The sequence below is a fragment of the Lutra lutra genome, chromosome 5 (genome assembly GCF_902655055.1).
Source record: "Lutra lutra chromosome 5, mLutLut1.2, whole genome shotgun sequence".
Taxonomy (NCBI): Eukaryota; Metazoa; Chordata; class Mammalia; order Carnivora; family Mustelidae; genus Lutra; species Lutra lutra.
Genome location: NC_062282.1, coordinates 105398705 through 105420045, shown reverse-complemented (window position 1 = coordinate 105420045; position 21341 = coordinate 105398705). Strand labels below are relative to the sequence as shown.

The window sequence follows — 21341 nt, the reverse complement described above, 5'->3', positions numbered from 1 at the left end:
TACTCATATTTACACTGACTTATAAAAGCCATATTATATAACTAATGTCTGATGATTATTTTACCTTTTTTTACATTCTAAACATTTTTGTCTACATGTTAGATGAATGAGCTTAAGGATATAAATTTCTTCAATATCTACTGAATAAGTAAGTGAACGGAACAAGGGGCATAAAATAATTAATAAATGTTGACTATGTGAAAACTATTTTTTCCTCTCTAGCTTTACAGCCACACTGTAATAACTCAAGAGTGGACCTTATCTCTGTCTGTCAAACAAATAAATAAAATCTTTAAAAAAAAAAGTGGATCTCAGAAACATCCACATAACAATTTTGCAGATTATATATTTCCAGTTATTCCAAGTTTCTTGATACACAATAAAAACTATTCAAATTCCATGAACTCTTTCATTTAGCCTATCACAACCACTAGAATCAAGCAGGAGCTAAAACAAAACAAAAACAAACAAAAACAAAAACAAAAAACTGAATCCAGCAAAATTATTTTACAACAGCTGATAAAAACAAGTAAACCATTACAGTTAACATTATCTAAAAAGATTATCCTCAGAAATTATTTTCATGACAGTTCAAATGAAGATGCTGGTAAAAGGGCTCCTAACATAAAAGTGAAGGAAAAGAAATGTTGAAGACTAAAAAAGCAATAGAAACCAAATAGTTTTTGATCATTTACCTCATTCCGCCTACCCTATGAGATGGGGTTTGGAGAGCTTCCAGGTTGAACCTATGGAGGTACTGGGAGACAGGTATGCCTGGAGGCCAGATGTTCACCCCTCAGGCCTTGGCCTGGGTATCTTCTCTGTTGGGCCATTCCTGAATTGTAGCCTTCATAATTAACTGGTAATCTGATCATTCATTAAAAATGGTAAAGCCCAAAGGAACTAAGATGGCAGAGTAGAAGGAGGACCCCAGGCTTGCCTGGTCCCTGGAACTCAGCTAGACAAATATCAAATCATTTTGGACACCCAAGAAATCGTTCTAAGAACAGAATTGCAGGGGCGCCTGGGTGGCTCAGAGGGTTAAGCCTCTGCCTTCAGCTCAGGTCATGATCTCAGGGTCTTGGGATCGAGCCCCGCATCAGGCTCTCTGCTCAGCAGGGAGCCTGCTTCCTCCTCTCTCTCTGCCTGTCTCTCTGCCTAATTGTGATCTCTGTCTGTCAAATAAATAAATAAAATCTAAAAAAAAAAAAAAGAACAGAATTGCAAAAATAGAGGGAGATAAAAAACCACATCATGCAAGGTTGAAGATGTGGAGACATGATCTGGGGGGGGGCGGGGAGGAGAGGATCACAGGTGTCTCAGAGGGGAGGGAACCAACCCTGTCATGGAGAGAGGTGAGAGAGAGCAAGAGAGAAGAGTGCATAGGGGATCACAGAAATAACACATTTCCCCAAAGCCAGTGACTGGGAAAATGAGAGGGCTGATTTTTGTAAGTTTTTACAACCACAGGGCTCAAACATTAGAATTTTAGAGGACCATGGCATGGCGGATGTGGAGCCCAGCCGCTGATGCAGTGCTCCTGTGGAGAACTAGTACAGATAGCCCAGGGCAGACAACATGATCTGAGGATCCCCTAGGACACACTGGGAGAGAGGATTCCCCCTTCTTGGAGCACATCTAAAAGAGGTGGCTTGCCTCTCTGGGGACAAACATGTTGGCAGATGCCATTACTCTCTCCCACCCCCCAGCATAAACTAACCTCAGTGAACAGCACAGTGCCAACAGTGGCATAAAATCACTTACACCAAGTCCTGGCCCTGTGCACTAGGCAGGTGCCACTTTTCTCAGGTAAGTGTGTCTGAGAACCAGCACAGCAGGCCCCTCCCCCAGAAGAACAGCACAAGCCCCCGCCCCCCGACACACACACACACACACACACACACACACACACACACACATCTACTGACCACAGAGTTCTGCAAAGCTTCAGCTGGAGTGGATACAGCATCAGGTCTCTTTTAGCAAGCAGACCAGAGCACACCTAGTTAAAACTCACCAGATGCTGGCCCGTGTCCAAACACTCCCCACTGCAGGCAAGGAAAAACACTGCAGAGGAATGACCTCAGGGAAAGACCAAGCAAAACACAGCAACACAGCACACACAGCATACACCGGAGACACTTCCTGAAGCGCCAGGCCCTGAACAGTATATGACCTCTTCTTTATAAAGTCAATACACTCAGGAACAGGAAACATAATGGGTTTTCCTAACACAAAAAAGAAGATGGAGATGAATTCATCTCATGATGAATGGGAGGAGGAATTCATCCCATAGAACAAGAAAAGGTCACAGCCAGGCATCTACTTGAAATAGATATAAGTAATATGCTTGATCCAGTATTTATTTTTTAAAGATTCTGTTTATTTTAGGGAAAGAGAAAGTGTATAAGCACAAGTGGGGGAAAGGGGCAGAGGGAAAAGCAGAACCCCCGCATCCCCTGAGCCCAATGTGGGGCTCAACCCCAGGACCCCAAGATCATTACCTGAGCTGATGTCAGATGTTTAACCAACTGAGCCACCCAGGTGCCCCTCGATCCAGAATTTAAAGCAACAATCATAAGGATATTAGGTGGGCTTAAGAAAAGCGTAGAAGACACCAGGAGTCCCTTATGCAGAAACCAAAGACCTAAAAACTAGTCAGGCTCAACTAAAAAACACTGTAAACTGAGGTATGAAACCAGCTGGATGTAATGGATGAAAGGATGCAGAGGAATGAATAAGTGACACAGAACATAAAATTATGAAAAATAACGAAGCTAAAAAGAAAAGAAAAATATTAGATTGTGAATGCAGACTCAGGGAACTTAAAGACTCCTTAAGGCAAAGTAATACTCCTATAATAAGGATCCCAAAAGAACAGAGGGAAAATGGGACAGAAAGTTTAATTGAGGAAATTATAGTTGAAAACTTCTCTAATTTGGGGAAGAAAACAGACATTCAAATCCAGGAGGCAGAGAGAACTCCCACCAAAATCAACAAAAGCAGGCCAACACCAAGGCAAATCAGTTAAATTTGCAAAATACAGAAATTTTAAAAAATCCTAAAAGCAGTAAGTGAAAAGAAATCCCTAACTTATAAGGGAAGACAAGGTTAGCAGCAGATCTCTCCACAGAAACTCGGCAGGCCAAAGAAAGTGGCAGGATATATTCAATGTGCTAACTGGGAAAAATATGCAGTCAAAATATCTAGGAAGGCGTCACTCAGAATAGACAGAGAGATGAAGTGTTTCCCAGACAAAAACTAAAGGACTTCGTGACCACTAAACCAGTCCTGCAAGAAATATTAAAGGGGACTCTTTGAGTGAGAGAGAAAGACCAAAAATGACAAAGACTAGAAAGGTACACAGAAAATCTCCAGAAACAACAATTTAACAGGTAATACAATGGCACTAAATTCTTATCAGTAATCACGCTGAACATAAATGGACTAAATGCTCCAATCAAAAGACACCGGGTACCAAAATGGATTAAAAAAAATAAGACCCAACTACATGCTGCCTACAAGAGACTCATTTTAGACCTAAAGACACCTGTAGGTTGAAAGTGAATTGATGGATAAATATTTATCATCTAATGGAAGTCAAAGAAAGCTGGAGTAGCCATCCTTATATCAAAATTAGATTTTAAATCAAAGATTGTAACAGAAGAAGAAGGGCACTATATCATAACAAAGGGTCTATCCAACAAGAAGATCTAACAATTATAAATATTTATGCCCCCAACTTGCAAACATCCAAATATATTAGACAATAACAAACATAGGCACTAATTGATAATAATAATGGGGGATTTCAACACCCCACTTAGAGCATGAACAGATCATCTAAGCAGAAAAGCAAAATGCAAACAATGGCTTTGAATGATACACTGGACCAGATGGACTTAACAGATATAATCAGAACATTTCATCACGGGACATTCTCCAGAACAGATCACATACTGGGTCACAAATCAGGCCTTAACAAGCACAGAAAGACTGAGGTCATATCATGCATATTTTCCCAACCACAATGCTATGAAACTTCAAGTCAACCACAAGAAAAAAATTTGGAAAGACTACCAATACATGGAGGTTAAAGAATATCCTACTAAAGAATGAACGGGTTGACCAGGAAATTAAAGAATAAAAAAAAAAAAAAATACATCGAAACAAATGAAAATGAAAACCTGACAGTCCAAAACCTTTGGGATGCAGCAAAAGCAGTCATAAGAATTATATAGCAATACAGGCCTACCTCAGGAAGCAAGAAAAATCTCAAATATACAACCTTACACCTATAGGAACTACAAAAAGAAATGAAGGCCTAAAGCCAACAGAAAAGTGAATAAATATTAAAGCAGAAATAAATGATACAGAAATAAACAAAAAAACAGAAGAAGAGACCAATGAAACCAGGAGCTTGTTCTTAGAATGAATAAAACTGATAAACCTCTAGCCAGACTTATCAAAATGGAAACAGAAAGGACCCAAAGAAATAAAATTACAATTGGACACCTGGGTGGCTCAGTCAGTTAAGCATCCAACTCTTGATTTCAGCTCACGTCATGATCTCAGTGTCAGGAGACTGAGCCCTTTGTCAGGCTCCGTGCTCCATCTGGAGTGTGCTTGAGATTCTCTCTCTCCCTCTCCCTCTGTCTCTCCCCCTACGCATTCTCTCTGTCTCTCTCTCTCTCTAATAAATAAATATAATCTTAAAAAAAAAATAAAACCACAAGTTAGAGAGATCACAACCAACACCACAGAAATAAAACAATTCTAAGAGAATATTATGAAAAATTATATGCAAATAAACTAGGCAATCTGGAAGAAATGTAAATTCCTAAAAACATATAAACTAAGCCAGGAAGAAATAAAAAAATTAAGCACACCAATAACCAGCAAGAAATTGAATCCATAATCAAAGTCTCCCAACAAACAATAGTCTAGGACCAGACAGCTTCCTAGGAAATTCAACCAAACATTTAAAGACTTAACACCTATTCTTCTCCAACTGTTCCCAGTAATAGATGTGGAAGAAAAACGTCCAAACTTATTCTATGAGGCCAGCATTACCTTGATTCCAAAACCAGACAATTAAAAAAGAGAATTACAGGCCAGTATCACTGATGAACATGAATGCAAAAATTCTCAACAAAATACTAGCAAACTGAATCCAACAATTAAAAGAATTAAATTAATTAATTAAAAGAATCATCCATCACAATCAAATGGGATTTATTCCTGGGCTGCAGGGGCACTTGGATATTCACAAACCAATGTGATACACCACAGTAACAAAAGAAAGAGTAAGAACCTATGATCCTGTCAATAGGTGCAGAAAAAGCATTTGACAAAATACAGCGTCCTTTCCTGATAAAAAGTCTCAACAAGATAGGGATAGATGGAACATACCTCAACATCATAAAGGCCATATACAAAAGACCCACAGAGAATATCATCCTCAATAGGGAAAGACTGGTAGCTCTTCCTCTATGGTCAGGAACAAGACAGGGATGTCCACTCTTAACCATTGTTATTTAACATAGTACTAGAACTCCTAGTCTTAGCAATTAGACAACAAAAAGAAATAAAAGTCATCCAAATCAGCAAGGAAGAAGTCAAATTTTCACCATTAAATAAGATATGATACTCCCTCTATATAGGAAACACAAAAGACTACCAAAAAAATTTGCTATAACTGATACAAAATTCACTAAAGTTGCAGGATACAAAAATCAACTTACAGAAATCTGTGGAATTTCTATACACCAATAATGAAGCAGCAAAAACAGAAATCAAAAAATCAATCCCACTTACAATCGCACAAAAAAACCTGAGATACCTAGGAATAAACCTAACCAAAGAACTAAAAGATTTGTACTCTGAGAACTGTGGAATATGTATGAAGGAAATTGAAGAGAAGACAAAGAAATGGGAAAACATCCCACGCTTATGGATTAGAAGAAAAATTATTGTTAAAATGCCTAGGATATCTAAAGCAATCTACACATTCAAAACAACCCCTATCAAAATATCACCAGGGTTTTTCACAGAGCTAAAACTAACAACCCTAAAATTTGTATGGAACCAAAAATGACCCCAAATAGCCAAAGCAGTCTTAAAAAAGAAAGTCAAACTTCAGAAAACAGTGTGGAGGTTCCTCCAAAAATTAAAAATAGAGCTACCCTATGACCCAGCAATTGCACTACTGGGTATTTACCCCAAAAGATACAGATGTAGTGAAAAGAAGGGCCACATGCACCCCAATGTTCATAGTAGCAATGTCCAAAGTAGCCAAACTGTGAAAAGAGCTAAGATGTCCTTTAACAGATGAATGGATAAAGAAGATGTGGTCCATATATACAACGGAATATTACTAAGCCATCAGAAAGGATGAATACCCACCATTTGCATCAACATGGATGGGACTGGAGGAGATTATGCTACGTGAAATAAGTCAAGCAGAAAAAGAGAATTACCATAAGGTTTCACTTATATGTAGAACATAAGGAATAGCATGGGAGGGCATCAGGAGTAGGAAGGGAAAAATGAAGGGGGGAAATCAGAGGGGGAGATGAACCATGAGAGACCATGGACTCCAGGAAACAAATAGGGTTTTACAGGAGAGAGGGGTGGGGGGTTTGGGTTAAGCCCAGTGATGGGTATTAAGGAGAGCATGTGTTGTGATGAGCACTGGGTGTTATATGCAAACAATGAATCATGGAACACAACATCAAAAACTAATGATGTGGGGTGCCTGGGTGGCTCAGTGGGTTAAGCCTCTGCCTTCAGCTCAGGTCATGATCTCAGGATCCTGGGATCAAGCCCCGCATCAGGCTCTCTGCTCAGTGGGGAGCCTGCTTCCCCCTCTGTCTCTGCCTACTGCTCTGCTTACTTGTGATCTCTCGCTCTGTGTCAAATAAATAAATAAAATCTTAAAAAGCCAAACTATGGGGCACCTGGGTGGCTCAGTGGTTAAGCCTCTACCTTCAGCTCAGGTCATGATCTCAGGGTCCTGGGATCGAGTCCCACATCGGGCTCTCTGCTCTGCAGGGAGCCTGCTTCCTCCTCTCTCTCTCTCTCTCTGCTTGCCTCTCTGCCCGTTTGTGATCTCTCTCTGTCAAATAAATAAAGTCTTTAAAAAAAAAAAAAACTAATGATGTACTGTATGATGATTAACATAATTTAAAAAAAGAAAAAGAAGGGCAAAGCTGAAAGCTTCACAATTCTAGACTTCAAGTTATAGGACAAAGCTGTAGTGATCAAAAAAGTATGGTCATGGCACAACAACAAAGATCAATGGAACAGATCAATGGAACAGAATAGAAAGATCAATGGAACAGAATAGAAAATCCAGAAATGGATCCACAACTCTATGGTCAACTAATCGACAAAACAGGAAAAAACATCCAATGTAATACAGTCTCTTCAACAAATGCTGTTGGAAAACCTGGACCATTACACGCAAAAGAATAAAACTGAACCACTTTCTTACACTATACACAAAAATAAATTCAAAATGGATGAATGACCTCAATGTGAGAGAGCAATCATCAAAATCCTAGAGGAGAACACAGGCAGCAATCTCTTTGACATGGGCTATACCAAGTTCTTACCAGATATATCTCTGGAGGTAAGAGAAACAAAAGCAAAAATGAACTATTGGGACTTCATCAAGAAAAAAAGACTTCTGCACAGCAAAGGAAACATTCAACAGAACTAAAAAGCAATCTTCTGAATGGAAGAGGATATTTACAAATGACATATCTGACAAAGGGTTAGTGTTCAAAATCTATACACAACTCATCAAACTCAACACCGAAAAAATAAATAATCCAGTGAAGAAATGGGCAGAAGTCACGAATAGACACTTTCCCAAAGAACACATCCAGATGGCTAACAGATACATGAAAAGATGCTCACCATCATCCAACTTCAGGGAAATACAAATCAAAACTACTATGAGGTTATCACCGCACACCAGGCAGAATGGCTAAAATTAGCAAAATTAAAATTAACAGGAAACAAGTGCTGGCAAGGATATGGAAAAAGGGGAACCCTCTAGCACTGTTGGTGGGAATGCAAACCGGTGCAGCCACTCTGGAAAAACAATATTAAGGTTCCTCAAAAAGTTAAAAATAGAACTACACTATGACCCAGTAACTGCACTATTAGGTATTTACCCAAAGGATCCAAACATACGGATTCGAAAGGACATATGCTCCCTGATGCTTATTATCCGCATTATAAACAATAGCCAAATTATGGAAAGTGCCCAAATGTTCACTAAATAATGGATAAAGAAGCTGTAGTACATATCTATGATGGAATATTACTCAGACATCAAAAAATGAAATCCTGCCACTTGCAACGTGGATGGAGCTACAGTGTACTATGCTAAGTGAAACAAGTTAGTCAGAGAAAGACAAATTCCATGTGATTTCACTCATATGTGGAATTTAAGAAATAAACATTAACATAGAGGGAAAAGAGACAGGCAAACCACAAAATGGAGTCTTAACAATAGAAAACAAACTGAGGGTTGCTGGAGGGGAGGTGGGCAGGTGGATGGGTATTAAGGAGGGCACTTGTTGTGGTACCCTATTTAAGTGATAAATTATAAAATTCTACTAATGAAACTAATATGACACTATATGCTAACTAGAATTTAAATACAAAACTTAAAAAAAATCTAATAGGTTTTGTTTTATGGTTTCAGGTGTTTGGTTTGGTTTTTTTTCTTCAGAGAAGGAGAAAGAAGAGTGGGGGAGGGACAGACAAAGAGGGTAAGAGAGAATCCTAAACAGGCTCCACACCCTGTGTAGATGCCAGGCTCAATCTCCCAACTCTGGGATCATGACCTGAGCCAAAATCAAGAGTCAGACACTTAAGTCAGGCACCAGAGCCACCTCGGTACCCCAAAAATTGAATAACTTTTAACCAAGAAGAAATTAGGAAGGTTGTCAAATATGAAATACCATAGTTTAAAAATATGAAATTTTTCAATACTGCAATATTGAAAATGAGAACAGATCTGAAAAGAAAGGACCATAAGTTAACAAAAAAAGCCAGGAACTTTTTTTTTTTTAATTATTACTTTTTTAAATTTACAGACAGAGATCACAAGCAGGCAAAGAGGCAGGTGGGGGGGGGGGGCAGGCTCCCCGCTGAGCAGAGAGCCCGATATGGAGCTCAATCCCAAGACCCTGAGATCATGACCTGAGCCGAAGGCAGAGGCTTTAACCCATTGAGCCACCCAGGCGCCCCAAAGCCAGGAACTTTTATATTTAAGTAGAGAGGACGAGAAATGCTATTTCTATTTCAAAAATCACACATAAGGGGCACCTGGGTGGCTCAGTGGGTTAAAGCCTCTGCCTTCAGCTCGGGTCAAGATCCCAGGGTCCTGGGATCGAGCCCTGCATCGGGCTCTCTGCTCAGCAGGGAGCCTGCTTCCTCCCCTCTCTCTCTCTGGCTGCTTCTCTGCCTACGTAAATAAATCTTAAAAAAAAAAAAAAAAAAATCACACATAAGAAGAAAGAATATGCAGTAGATGTAAAGCTTCACTTTAAGTAGCAGGGCAGGAAGACACAAAAGGAAAGATAAACGGTCATATATACAGTCCTGTGACAGTCACCAAAAACAGGGTAAGGCCATAAACAGGAATATGTGTACAGCCAAATCTTCTTTAGGCCTAGATTATCCATCCCTTGAAACGTTTATGGATTTGAATAGTCACTGTCCTCTGAGTGCATCCACCTTATAAGCAACAAAGTTTTGTAATTTTATGCCACCACAAATGAGTATTTAAAACTACTTTTGGGGGGCACCTGGGTGGCTAAGTCTGTTATGCATCTGCCTTAGGCTCAGGTCATGATCCTGGGTCCTGGGTTTGAGCCCCACCTTGGGCTCCCTGCTCAACAGGGAGCCTGCTTCTCCCTCTCCTGCTCCCCCTGCTTGTGTTCTCACACTGTCAAATAGAAAAATAAAATAAAACTAGTTTTGGAGGGGCACCTGGGTGGCTCACATGGTTAGGTGGCCTACTCTTAAATTCAGCCCAGGTCATGATGTCAGGGTTGTGGGATTGAGCCTCACATCAGGCTTCACTGAGTGTGGAACCTGCTTGGGATTCTTCCTATGCCCCTCCCTCCTCACGTGCTTGCCCTCCCCCTCTAAAATAAAATCTTTAAAACTACTTTTGGGAAAAAAATTAAAAATGAAACCACTTTTGGGTTTAGAATTACTACAAAGACCATATGGTAGAAAAGCAAAGTATCATGGCAACATCACATGTCACAAAAAAGCAGTCCAGGTTAAGAAACCAATGTCTTGCCCTAACAAGGGACTCAGCTACACAAAATGGGTCATGAAATGGAATGACCAAATAGAAAAGAGCCAAACTGTCAGATGCTGAATAAATAACATCAACAAAGTATCTGAATTAGGAAAAGCTAACAGGTTCTCAATATTATACCTTCAAAATATTTTAAAATGACACTTATTTGGCAAGTTATGAAACATGTATTCAGAATGTCTATAATTAAAGAATAATCAGATTTTCCACAAGATGGAATGATGGAATATCAAATACTAAATGGGGGAAGAGGGGTGTGGAAGGGAGGAAAGTACTCTCCTTAAAGTGCAACAGTATCAGTTATAAAAGCTTGAAAAGTTTCAGGCCGTTTGCACAGAATCTTCTTAAAGGACACTAGAAGCAAAAGTAGACTGAATTGATTCTACATTCCTACACAATGAATCAAGTTGTCAAGAACCAGCATCATTTAATTATAATAATCCCCCATGAAATTAAAAGGCCAATAATTTAAAAAGAGATTTTTCCCTTCCAGAATTTTTTTTAAGGTTTTATCTTTAAATAATTTCTACACCCAACATGGGGCTTGAACTCACAACCCCAAGATCAAGAGTAGCATGCTCCACGGACTGAGCCAGGCGGGTGCCACCCTCTTCCAGGATTCACAATAAGAGACAAAACCAGGAGTAATGAGATGTAAACTCAAGGCAAAAGTGACACTTGTAAGACCACAAAATAAAGTTACTCTTTCATATTGTTTGAGTACAAATTAAAGTTACTATTGCACATATCCAGAAAAAAATTAATAAACTTTGACCAACAGTTGGAAACAAATTATACGTGTAAGCAGCTGAGGCTCATTAAGAAACAGACTATTATTCTTTAAATAGGTATTTACTCAGATGTTGCAATAGTTTACGCACAGATCATAAACATCTTAGCCTTCTCCCTCATTGCCAGTTTCTGTGCCAAGCCCTTCCAAAGGCGCTGTTGATAAGGTTCACTCCAAGAAGTAAAGAAGCTCATGGACGAAATGCTATCCTCACACAGCCCAGAGAACCGGTGACGCACCAGGAGCTTGGAAAACATCCCGTCGTTCACCTTACTAAGAGCAGTTAGGTAAGAAGATGGTCGTCCACGTGCACTATTGTTTCCCAGGTGTGTTTAGTTTTCACTTGGGCTTCGATATCAATACTCTAAACCTCAATCAAATGCGGGGGGGGGGGGAGCAGCGCCGCTGGTGGTTGGTGGACGCAACACAAGTTTAAAAAATAAAAACACAAGCTTTTTTTTTTTTTTTTTTTTTAATGCAGCGTACTCGACGCCCTCACCTCTCTTCTACACCTCTGCCATCAACCCCCACACAGCCCTTCGCCGCCGCTGCGGGTCCCCATGACAACCCCACCCGAAGGCGATCCCCCCCGCCGCCTCCCGACTCCCGGCCCCCGCCCGCCACACTCGCCTGTCAAGTGACAACTCCACCAGCCCTGAGCTCTACTCTCCTCGCTCCCGAGAGACGGGCCGAGAACCCTCCCGACGCGCGGGCCCACTCCCGGGCGAGCGCACGACCGTCCCCTGTCGGGAATGTGCGGAGGGGGCGGCGGGAGAGGGAGCCGAGGACGTTCCACTCCAACCCCCAAACGAGCGGTGCGAGGGCCACAAATGGGGAGCGGGCCGCCCCGAGCCCCTGTCTAGGCGGCTAAGGGGAGCCGAGGGGCGGGCTTGGTGGGCGCGAAGGAACTTGCCGTTTTCACAAACAACAACGCGTCGCGGCGGCGGAAGGCTGCTGGGGACCACACACTCACCTTGAAAGGGTTGTTAAGATCCGGGTCCGCAAAGGGGTTACTGTCGAAATCCGACATCTCTCTGGCGCTTGGCGTCACCCACCGGACCCAGGCGCAGAGAGGGAGACGAGGCGAGGCCGCCGCCCCCCTGCGCGCTCACGTCGCCGCCGCCGCCGAGCAGATCCGGGTGCAGCTCTCGGGGCCACCCAGCCGGCCGCGCCACTGAGCATGCCCGGTGCCATGGGCTCCCGGCCGGCGGCGCCGTTCCCGTTCGTGATCCCGTTCTTCCGGGCCTAGATCCAGCGTTCCGGGCTTTGGCTGCGACCGAGTGGAGACCAGGGGCGGAGGGAGCCGGGAGCGGAGAGCGGGGGTGACCCGCCCTACGTTCCATGGGCCCAAGATTACGCGTCTTGATGAGGAATGAGTTTGTCTAGAATTATATTACTATCCATTTAGGATAGGCTGCCAGTAAGCGAACGTGACTTGGAAAAGAGGTGGTATTCTACGAGCAAGACACACACTGACCCCATTTCCCCAGGTTGGGAAGGCAGCGTGGGAAGTACGCTGCACACCCGGGGAGGAGGCAGCTATTTAACCACGCTTCCAGCACATGGCTAGAGAGGCTCCGCACCTGGCTCCAAAGACAATGTCCCGTGGGGACCTAACCTCGCTAATGAGTTCTGCACACACACCCCACCTGACCCCACCTGGGAATCGCAGCCTCTCGCCTTCCGGTCCCTGGACTCTAGGTTACTGATAAATCACGGAGACCAGTCTCGCGTTACCGATCCGGAATGGCTCCACAGGGGTTTCGGAAAGTGAAAAGATCCAGTAGTAAGTTCCAGCCCCTGCTCCCATTCTCCGGAATCTGCAAAATGGCTACTTTTCCGGAAATAAATGGGGCTGGGATGAGGGTGAAACGAATTTAGAAATCAAGGTCCTCAAGTTAATGTTAGTGGTTAGTGGTGATAAAAGGATGTTTTTATTGTTGTTTTTACTTTAAGGCATTTGGGCGCAAAATATACACCTCTGATTTTTTTCCTTAACAGCCCCCAACAGCAAGGATGAGAGCACAGAAAAATGAGTACGTGTAAAGAATTTTTGTACTATTTGTTATCCTACCCCTGAAGTTAATGAGAGGGCATCCCCTCCCCCACTTTCATCTTTCTGCTCTAACAGAAAAGCACTTAGCAGATGAAGCAACGAAGAGCCAGAATTCTCACTTGGTCTGTCCCTAGGATTGGGGGAAAAAACTAGAATTAGTCTTACTAGCTTGTGAGGGGGCTGGGAAGAGGGGAGCTTGCACTATGCAAAGTCACCTGGGAAATGATACTTCTTCCCCACTCTGAAAACACTAGGTCTAGGAATGATGACAAAAACCAGATTTATTATATTCTCTTTGGCAGGATCCAAGTTGAAATACAGGACGAAGAAGCTGCTTCAAGGCACCTGACTAGGAGAGTCAACTGGTAAGTGAGAACAGAGAAGATCATGGCAGAGCTTCAAGATCCTAGATATAAAAAAGAGCTAACGGATTCTCCACCCTATCCTCCGCAGGTGCCTGGTGTTTGGTTCATTAGTTTAGTGCTCAAAACATGCGTCGGGTTCAAATCCCGGTTCTGATGGGACTAGTGCTATCCCTTAATATCTTTGACTCTGTAAAGGGTTATTTGGGAATTATGTAAGAGCTAGAAAAAGTGTCCTGCGTGTATTTTGGTTGAATGTCTGAAAATGGCAAGAGGGCCCAGTCCACTGTTGTTATGTGCTTTTTTCCTCAACTCTTCTAAGATTGACCTTGCCCACCTGATCTGCTTGTCTCACCACTTTGGCCCTTACTGCCTCCACCTGTCCTCCAAATGACTCAAATAATCAGAAGCTATTTATTATGCATCTACTATGTTCCAAGACAATAAGTATCAGCTTAGCCTGCATTGCAGGATGGAAATTTCCAATACAGTGTGTTTGCAGCTAATGATATTATCACCTAATGCAAAGACTTAACAGACTTTACTGTTACAGAATCCTGTTAATGATGCAGACACCCACCTCTCCACAGCTTTTATCTTTTAAATTCTGCTTTAAGGAATCTCAAATAGGGGGCCTGGATCTACATACATACTGGTGTTCTCAATTTTTTTCTCTTTATTCTTTGTTTTCCCTTCTCTCTTCCCCTACTTTAACAACCAGTATGATCCTTTCAACATTCTTATAACATTGTATATATACATGCACATAATACATGATCATACATGATACAAAATACATACTCATGTAGACATATTGCATATACAAAGTTTTAGCATTGCCTTGAAAATGGATCACATATAATATTTTCCTGAAACTTGTTTTTCTCATTCAATGGTATTTCTGGCAGTTTCTCGGTGAAATGTGCATTAGCAAAGAGATAGTCTAAGCTTTCTTACCCCAATACACCTCATAAATATTACTACTTTTTTAAAGTTTTTATTTATATATTTTAAGTAATTTCTACCCCCAAAGTGGGGATTGAACTTCGCATGATCTTCTGGCTAAGCCAGCCAAGTATTCCAGTATTCTCACTTTTTGTGTGTACCATGACTACAGAAGTGAAAAGCGCTGGGAAGCATTGCCTAGTGGAAATCCCTCCAAATCAACAACTATGTGTCTATTTTATTCTCTTTAGCAGTTGCAAGATCAGCATTTTTAAAGGACTCCAGGTGACTCTGATAGAAGTGATATGCTGGGGGCACCTGGGTGGCTCATGGAATTAAGCCTCTGCCTTCGGCTCAGGTCATGGTCCCAGGGTCCTGGGATCGAGCCCTGCATTGGGCCCTCTGCTCAACGGGGAGCCTGCTTCCTCCTTTCTCTCTCTGCCGGCCTCTCTGCCTACTTGTGATCTCTCCCTCTCTCTCTGTCAAATAAATAAATAAAATCTTAAAAAAAAAAAAAGTGATATGCTGACCACACTTTCAGAACCCTGATATGAAGACGTTCAGACATATGGTCCACGAGTGAGCTTATTGATTAGCTTTCATGAAATCTAGACTCCTAGGACATGAGAAATGAAAGGGAGCTGAGCTCTTTCATGACAGGAGAAGAAACTGTCTTTGGACAGGTTATGTAATTTGCCTCAGTGGCAAAGGGAGTGAGTGAATAGAGGAACTAGGAACAAAACTCCATTCTCTCAGCTCACATTTCAGACATTAAATTGATAGATTTGGTTAGTGGTATATTTCATAAAGGAAGACAAAATGCTATGTGGAAGACAAAGTCAGCATGTGGGAGGCTTCACTGGTTGGACTTGTTCATTTCCCAGGAGGTGCCCCTAAATTTGGTAGAACAAAGAATGAAGAATTAAAACTAGTTCTGGATCCAGATCTGCCATAAACCAGCTGTGTGACCTTTCTCAAATCAATTCCCCTCTCTGATCAGAAGTTTCACACTAATCATTCAGCAAGTATTTATGGAGCGCCTACTAACTGATAAACAGTGTTTTAGATATTAAGGATAAAGCAATGAATGAGATAAAAAATGTAGAGACTGTTCCCAGGAAACTTCCTAAAAGGCCTACAACATAGCTAAATGATATTTTGGGTCCTTTGGACAGCTCAAATATTTTATTAACCTGTGCCAATGTCTCACCCCTCCCTAACTCTGTTTTGTTTTTGTTTTTCCTTTAGGGTATGCCTCACACCATTATCATGCTTCTTCTTCCTCAGTCTAACAAATTAAATTTGAGAATCTGTTGGGTGGGGGTTATAAGCTACATTCCATGTTTTCTATACTGCTAGCATATAGCTGGTAAATGCTGATAAAATGTCAGGTTAGAAATTTACATTTTTTACTTCAAAAGGTTCATTGGACTCTGGGTTCACTAATGTGTTAAAACTGAAATTCATCATCTGTCACAGTGGACCCTGTCTTGAGATTTTCTGCTGTGACTGCTACTATTAACAAAGTATTCAAGAGGGGCACCTGGGTGGCTTAGTTGTTAGGCGTCTGCCTTCAGGTCAGGTCATGATCCCAGGGTCTTGGGATCAAGTCCCACATCAGATTCCCTGCTCTGGGAAGCCTGTTTCTCCCTCTCCCACTCTCCTTGCTTGTGTTCCCTCTCTCTCTCTGTCTCTGTCAAATAAATAAATAAAATCTTTTTTAAAAATTGTTAAAAAAAAAAAAGAAAAAAGTATTCAAGAAATTATTGTTTACAGTTAACATTTCTTAGTTTATAAAAAGAAATCCCACATAACATCTTTGCTCAGAATAAGCCCAAATACGAGATTAAGAACAACCATTTTCGTAGTCAATATAAACAGAGTTGTGCAACTACTATGATAAAATTTTCTGGATTGAAACTCTAAATTCCAAACAATGATGTCATAGAAACATTGTAATGGTATGGGCCAATGAAATGCAAAAACTAACTGTGGGGCGCCTGGGTGGCTCAGATGGTTAAGCGTCAGAGGGGAGCCTCTTCTCCCTCTCTCTCTCCGCCCCCTCGTGTGCTTCTCTCAAATAAATAAATAAAATCTTTGAGAGAAAAAAAAAAGAACTAACTGTAGAGTTCATTTTATTGGCTAGAAGAGTCTGCATACGAACATTATGGTGAAATCCTCATCTTGCAAGACAAAATGCATTTTGCAAAACATTATTATACATACATGTATGGGCACCTGGGTGGCTCAGTCATTAAGCATCTGTCTGCCTTTGGCTTAGGTCATGATCCCAGGGTCCTGGGATCAAGCCCCCACCGGGCTCCCTGCTCTGCCAGAAGCCTGTTCTCCCTCTCCCACTCGCCTTGCTGTGTCCCCTCTCTCACTGGTCTCTTGTCAAAATAAATAAATAAATAAATAAATAATAAATACTATGTATGTTATATACACCACACACACATATATATATATATACCTAAATATTGAGGCATTAACCAGTGATCATATTTAAAATACTATAAAAAAGGAAAATTAAGTAAATTGTGTTGTAGTAAAATATATAAACTATATAGTAAATTCTATAGTACATGATATGTACTATATTATATATTATAGTATATACAGTAAATTATATAGTACTATAGTAGTTATATAATAATAGTAAAACATATAATATGTAGTAATGTATATATATAATGTAGTAATATATAAATGTAATGTAGTAATATATAAATATAGTAAAGTAGTAAAATAAGTGTTACAGTCCTACAACTCCTTTGGACACTAGTGTGAGAAGCAGAACTAGGACTACTGTTATTTTTATCTAGGTACATTTTCAGAAAACTGATTTTGGTTTTTTTCATGAACAATTAATTTTATAATTATACCTGATATTACCTAATGTCTGTGCAGTTTCATAAAAGTCTTCAAAGTAAGGGCAGTTTACAATTCTTAAGCTGCAAATTAGGCATAAATCTTCAGGGAACTCTTGTAAAAGAAGAAATAATCACAGCAATCTAAGCCATTTTCTAATCTCCCAAAATAAATACCCCAAATCTGACTATTGGGCTTGGTTGTTTTTCTCTTTTTCTTTTTTTTTTTTTTTAAGATTTTATTTATTCATTTGGCAGAGACACAACGAGAGAGGCAACACAAGCCGGGGGTGGGGGGGGTGGGAGAAGCAGGCTTCCTGTAGAACAGGGAGCCCAATGAGGGGTCAACCCTGGGCCCAGGGATCATGACCTAACCCATAGGCAGACGCTTAACTACTGAGCCACTCAGGTACCCCAACTATTGATTTTTTTTTTTAAGATTTTATTTATTTATTTGACAGATCACAAGTAGGCAGAGCAGCAGGCGGGGGGGGGGGGGGGGGGGGAGGCTCCCTGCTGAGCAGAGAGCCTGATTGGGTGGGGGGGGCTTGATCCCAGGATCCTGAGATCATGACCTGGGTCAAAGGCAGAGGCTTAACCCACTGAGCCACCCAGGCACCCCTACTGAGTTTTTGGTTTTTTTTTTTTTTTTAATTTATTTATTTGACAGAGAGAGACAGAGATCACAAATAGCTGAGAGGCAGAGAGAGGGTGGGGAAGGTAGGCTCCCCGCTGAGCAGAGAGCCCTGCACAGGGCTCGATCCCAGGACCCCGGGATCATGACCCAAGCCGAAGGCAGGCGCTTAACCAACTGAGCCACCCAGACACCCCACCCCTACTGAGTTTTTATAGAAAGAAAGTTTACTTTAATTTTCTCCCTCTTCAATTAACTGAAAATTTTTAAAAAGAAATCAGTTTTATTTAGAATAGCTATTGTAAAGAGGGAAAAGAATATAGAGACAGTTCAAATTTCTTGTATGTCTGGCGTTGGTCAAGCCCTGAAATTCTAGAGGCTCAACATACATTTTCTCCTATACAATATATCTTTGGGAAGCAAATATTATTATCATCAGTTCACAAATGAGAAAATGAGAACTTAGAGTAGAAGTGAATCTAAAAGTTATTTTAAGAATTATGTGAAACAGAGGCCTCATGTCTGGGATTTCGTATTGTTTGTCCTTGCATTCTACAAGAGGCTTTATTATATTGCCCAAGGATAGAATTCCACGTTGGGTTTTGTTTGTTTGTTTGTTTGTTAAGAGAAGTGGCATAACCTTGTTGGTTCGTTATGTATGCCATTGTAACCCAATGTCCAACTACCAGATGACTGGGGAGAAATACTGAGAGGGATGTGGATAACTACGTCCATTGTCTCTAGGTCTGAGAACCAAAGCTCTCCTCCATCCCCACCACATCACCTCCCTTCACTGAAAGAGTCCTTGGGGCAGCTTCCACAGTTCGTTTCTCTCCACTTTCACCCTTGTCAGTTTTCTGCCTGTCTCTTGGTATGGTCTTAGGCCATGGGGCTGAGGGAGGATATTTTTTCCTCCCACAAATCCCAGTACAATCCTGCTCAAATCTCATATTCTTTAGACATCTTAGCCAAGGCACTGGGTTTGGCTAGGGAAGGGCCTTACACAGGGAGGTTTTCATGATTTTAGTTTTTTTAAATAATGCTTTGATGAATCACAACTTTATCTTTTGACCCTCTCTTTACATTTTCACAGCCCCTCTCTCATGGAACCTGACACATTGCCCTAGGAGCTTGATTACAAGACAATAGAAAGCCACCACACAGTGGTGAGAGCAAACACAAAAAGAGAGAGCAAACTCTCCCTTTATCTTTAAGCACATCAATATCCCTGGACCATCCCTGGCCATCACGACATTCTTCTACCTTGAACCATCCTCATGAATTAAGAGATGGTTTCAAAGGTCAAAGCATAGATTTGTTCATATTCTTGGTTCTAAAAACTGCTGAATCCAAGGACCAGGCATTAGCTCCAATTTGTCTCATTGACTCCTTCCAAAAACCCATAATTCATTCAAATAATAAGAGATATGGAATTTAGCCTCCATTGTATTAAATAGATATCTCCTATTGAGCAATAGTTAAAGACACTGGAGAGCCTTACCTTTCAACTATCAATTTCAAACTTCTCTCCGTTTTTGGCTTCTGCAGTTGGCCTATAGTCTCTCCTGGCAGCTCCTAGTCAAGGAATTAGTTGATCCATCCTCTATAGAAACAGAGAAGTCTGTTTCTATATTTATCATCTATAGAAATCACTACTTTATATTGGTAACGCAAAAATCAGATTTTGCCCAAATCAAGATTTTGGTGAAAGTGACAAGGAACTTGGGTATAAATAGCTTATTTGAGTGGCGTTCCCTGGAACCTAGAGTGAGGGAGAGGGAAGAACAAAACAGCTAAAGAGGAAAATCCAATAAATGAGTTATTTTTTAAAAGATTTTTATTTGAGAGAGAGAGAGCACAAGCAGGGGGAGGGGCAGATGGAGAGGGAGAGAATCTTTAGCAGACTCCGAGCTGAGTGTGGGGTCCAATCCCACAACCCCAAGCTCGTGACCTGAGCCAAAACCAAGAGTTGGACACTTAACCGACTGGGCTACCCAGGAATCCCTCCAATAAATGAATTATTAAGCAATTTACAACTGTAAGTAATTGGGGCTCATTCCCAGTGGGGATCCTCTGAGGAACCATGTAGAATATTCCTTATAATTGTTCTCCGAAGGACAGAGGCATTTATCCACCAACTCCTAGTCCTTATTGGTAGGGAACTTCCCAGGCACGTTAATCACACACACACACACACACACACACACACACACACACAGGCAATCCCTGAGGCAGTAAAGCTCAGAAACTCAGTAAACACTAGTAGTGAGAAACCATCAACATACATGGTTACTGTCTACCAGAGCTCAAGTCAGAGGTTGCCAAAGGAGTGCAACCATACTTCTATCTCCCTCCAGATGATATATACCACTGGGACACACACCATACCTTGATTATTTTCACATTCTTGATACCCAGCATAACGTCTGCTATAATGCTGAAGCTGAATGATTTCATGGATGGGTATAGTTAAAGCCAAATAAATTCCTTTCACATCAAATTTGCACTCACCTAACAGTTTTCTAACCTCTTGTTATTACTTCCATTGTTTGTTTGTTTTTAAGATTTTATTTATTTATTTGGCAGAGACAGCAAGAGAGGGAACACAAGCATGGAGAACTAGAGAGGGAGAAGCAGGCTCCCAGCTGAGCAAGGAGCCTGACCTGGGACTCGATCTCAGGATGCTGAGATCATGACCTGAGCCAAAAGCAGATCCTTAATGCCTGAGCTACCCAGGCACCCTATGACTTGCATTGTTAATAGTAGTTTGTACAATGTATTCTAGATTTTTGTCCTTTAATGCTGTATTTTATCATAGCACATAAACCCTGTAGCAAATGTTTCTAAAAAGATTTTTTTAGGAACGATGAAACTTCTATATAAAAACAAAATTGGAAAAGAATTTGCCTTCCCTTTGCCTGCTTTGTCACCCACTTTTCACCATAAAGGGCACAAGAAGATCAGTGACAGAAACATAAGAATAGAGAACATCTTCATTGTCAGGGAAGATTCTGAAGAAATTAATCACATTTTCACAAGGGTATTAGACCAGTTTCTTGATTAAATTGTACTTTGGTACACAAATGAATTTGAAACATAAAGTCAATGGAGATTTGGTGATGTGAATTTTTTAAAATTAATGTTAACACAAAAATAATCAAGTCCAATAATTTCTAAATCAATGGAGTGAGGGTCCCAGAGCATTAGCTCAAGTTAAGAAGTTGAGAACTCAGACAGGTCTAAACATGTCAGGGTAGCCGGCAAACAGACTCACCAGAGCACAGCCATAATAGGGCTGAGAAACATCGTGGGAGGGGCAGTAGGAGATGCCGA

General features: G+C 41.1%; 2 protein-coding genes across 2 annotated transcripts in view; one reads left to right on the top strand and one right to left on the bottom strand.

Moving 5' to 3' along the window:
• Positions 1 to 12314, bottom strand: part of SCAMP1 (secretory carrier membrane protein 1) — a 129916-nt gene extending 117602 nt beyond the window's left edge. Inside the window, exon 1 of the mRNA XM_047731753.1 lies at positions 12115 to 12314. Coding sequence (XP_047587709.1) covers positions 12115 to 12171 — 57 coding nt within the window. The 5' untranslated portion in view covers positions 12172 to 12314. The remainder of the gene's footprint in view (positions 1 to 12114) is intronic.
• A 107-nt stretch (positions 12315 to 12421) lies between these two features.
• Positions 12422 to 21341, top strand: part of AP3B1 (adaptor related protein complex 3 subunit beta 1) — a 348039-nt gene continuing 339119 nt past the window's right edge. The window contains exons 1-3 of the mRNA XM_047731751.1: positions 12422 to 12561; positions 13143 to 13177; positions 13500 to 13562. Coding sequence (XP_047587707.1) covers positions 13158 to 13177; positions 13500 to 13562 — 83 coding nt within the window. The 5' untranslated portion in view covers positions 12422 to 12561; positions 13143 to 13157. The remainder of the gene's footprint in view (positions 12562 to 13142; positions 13178 to 13499; positions 13563 to 21341) is intronic.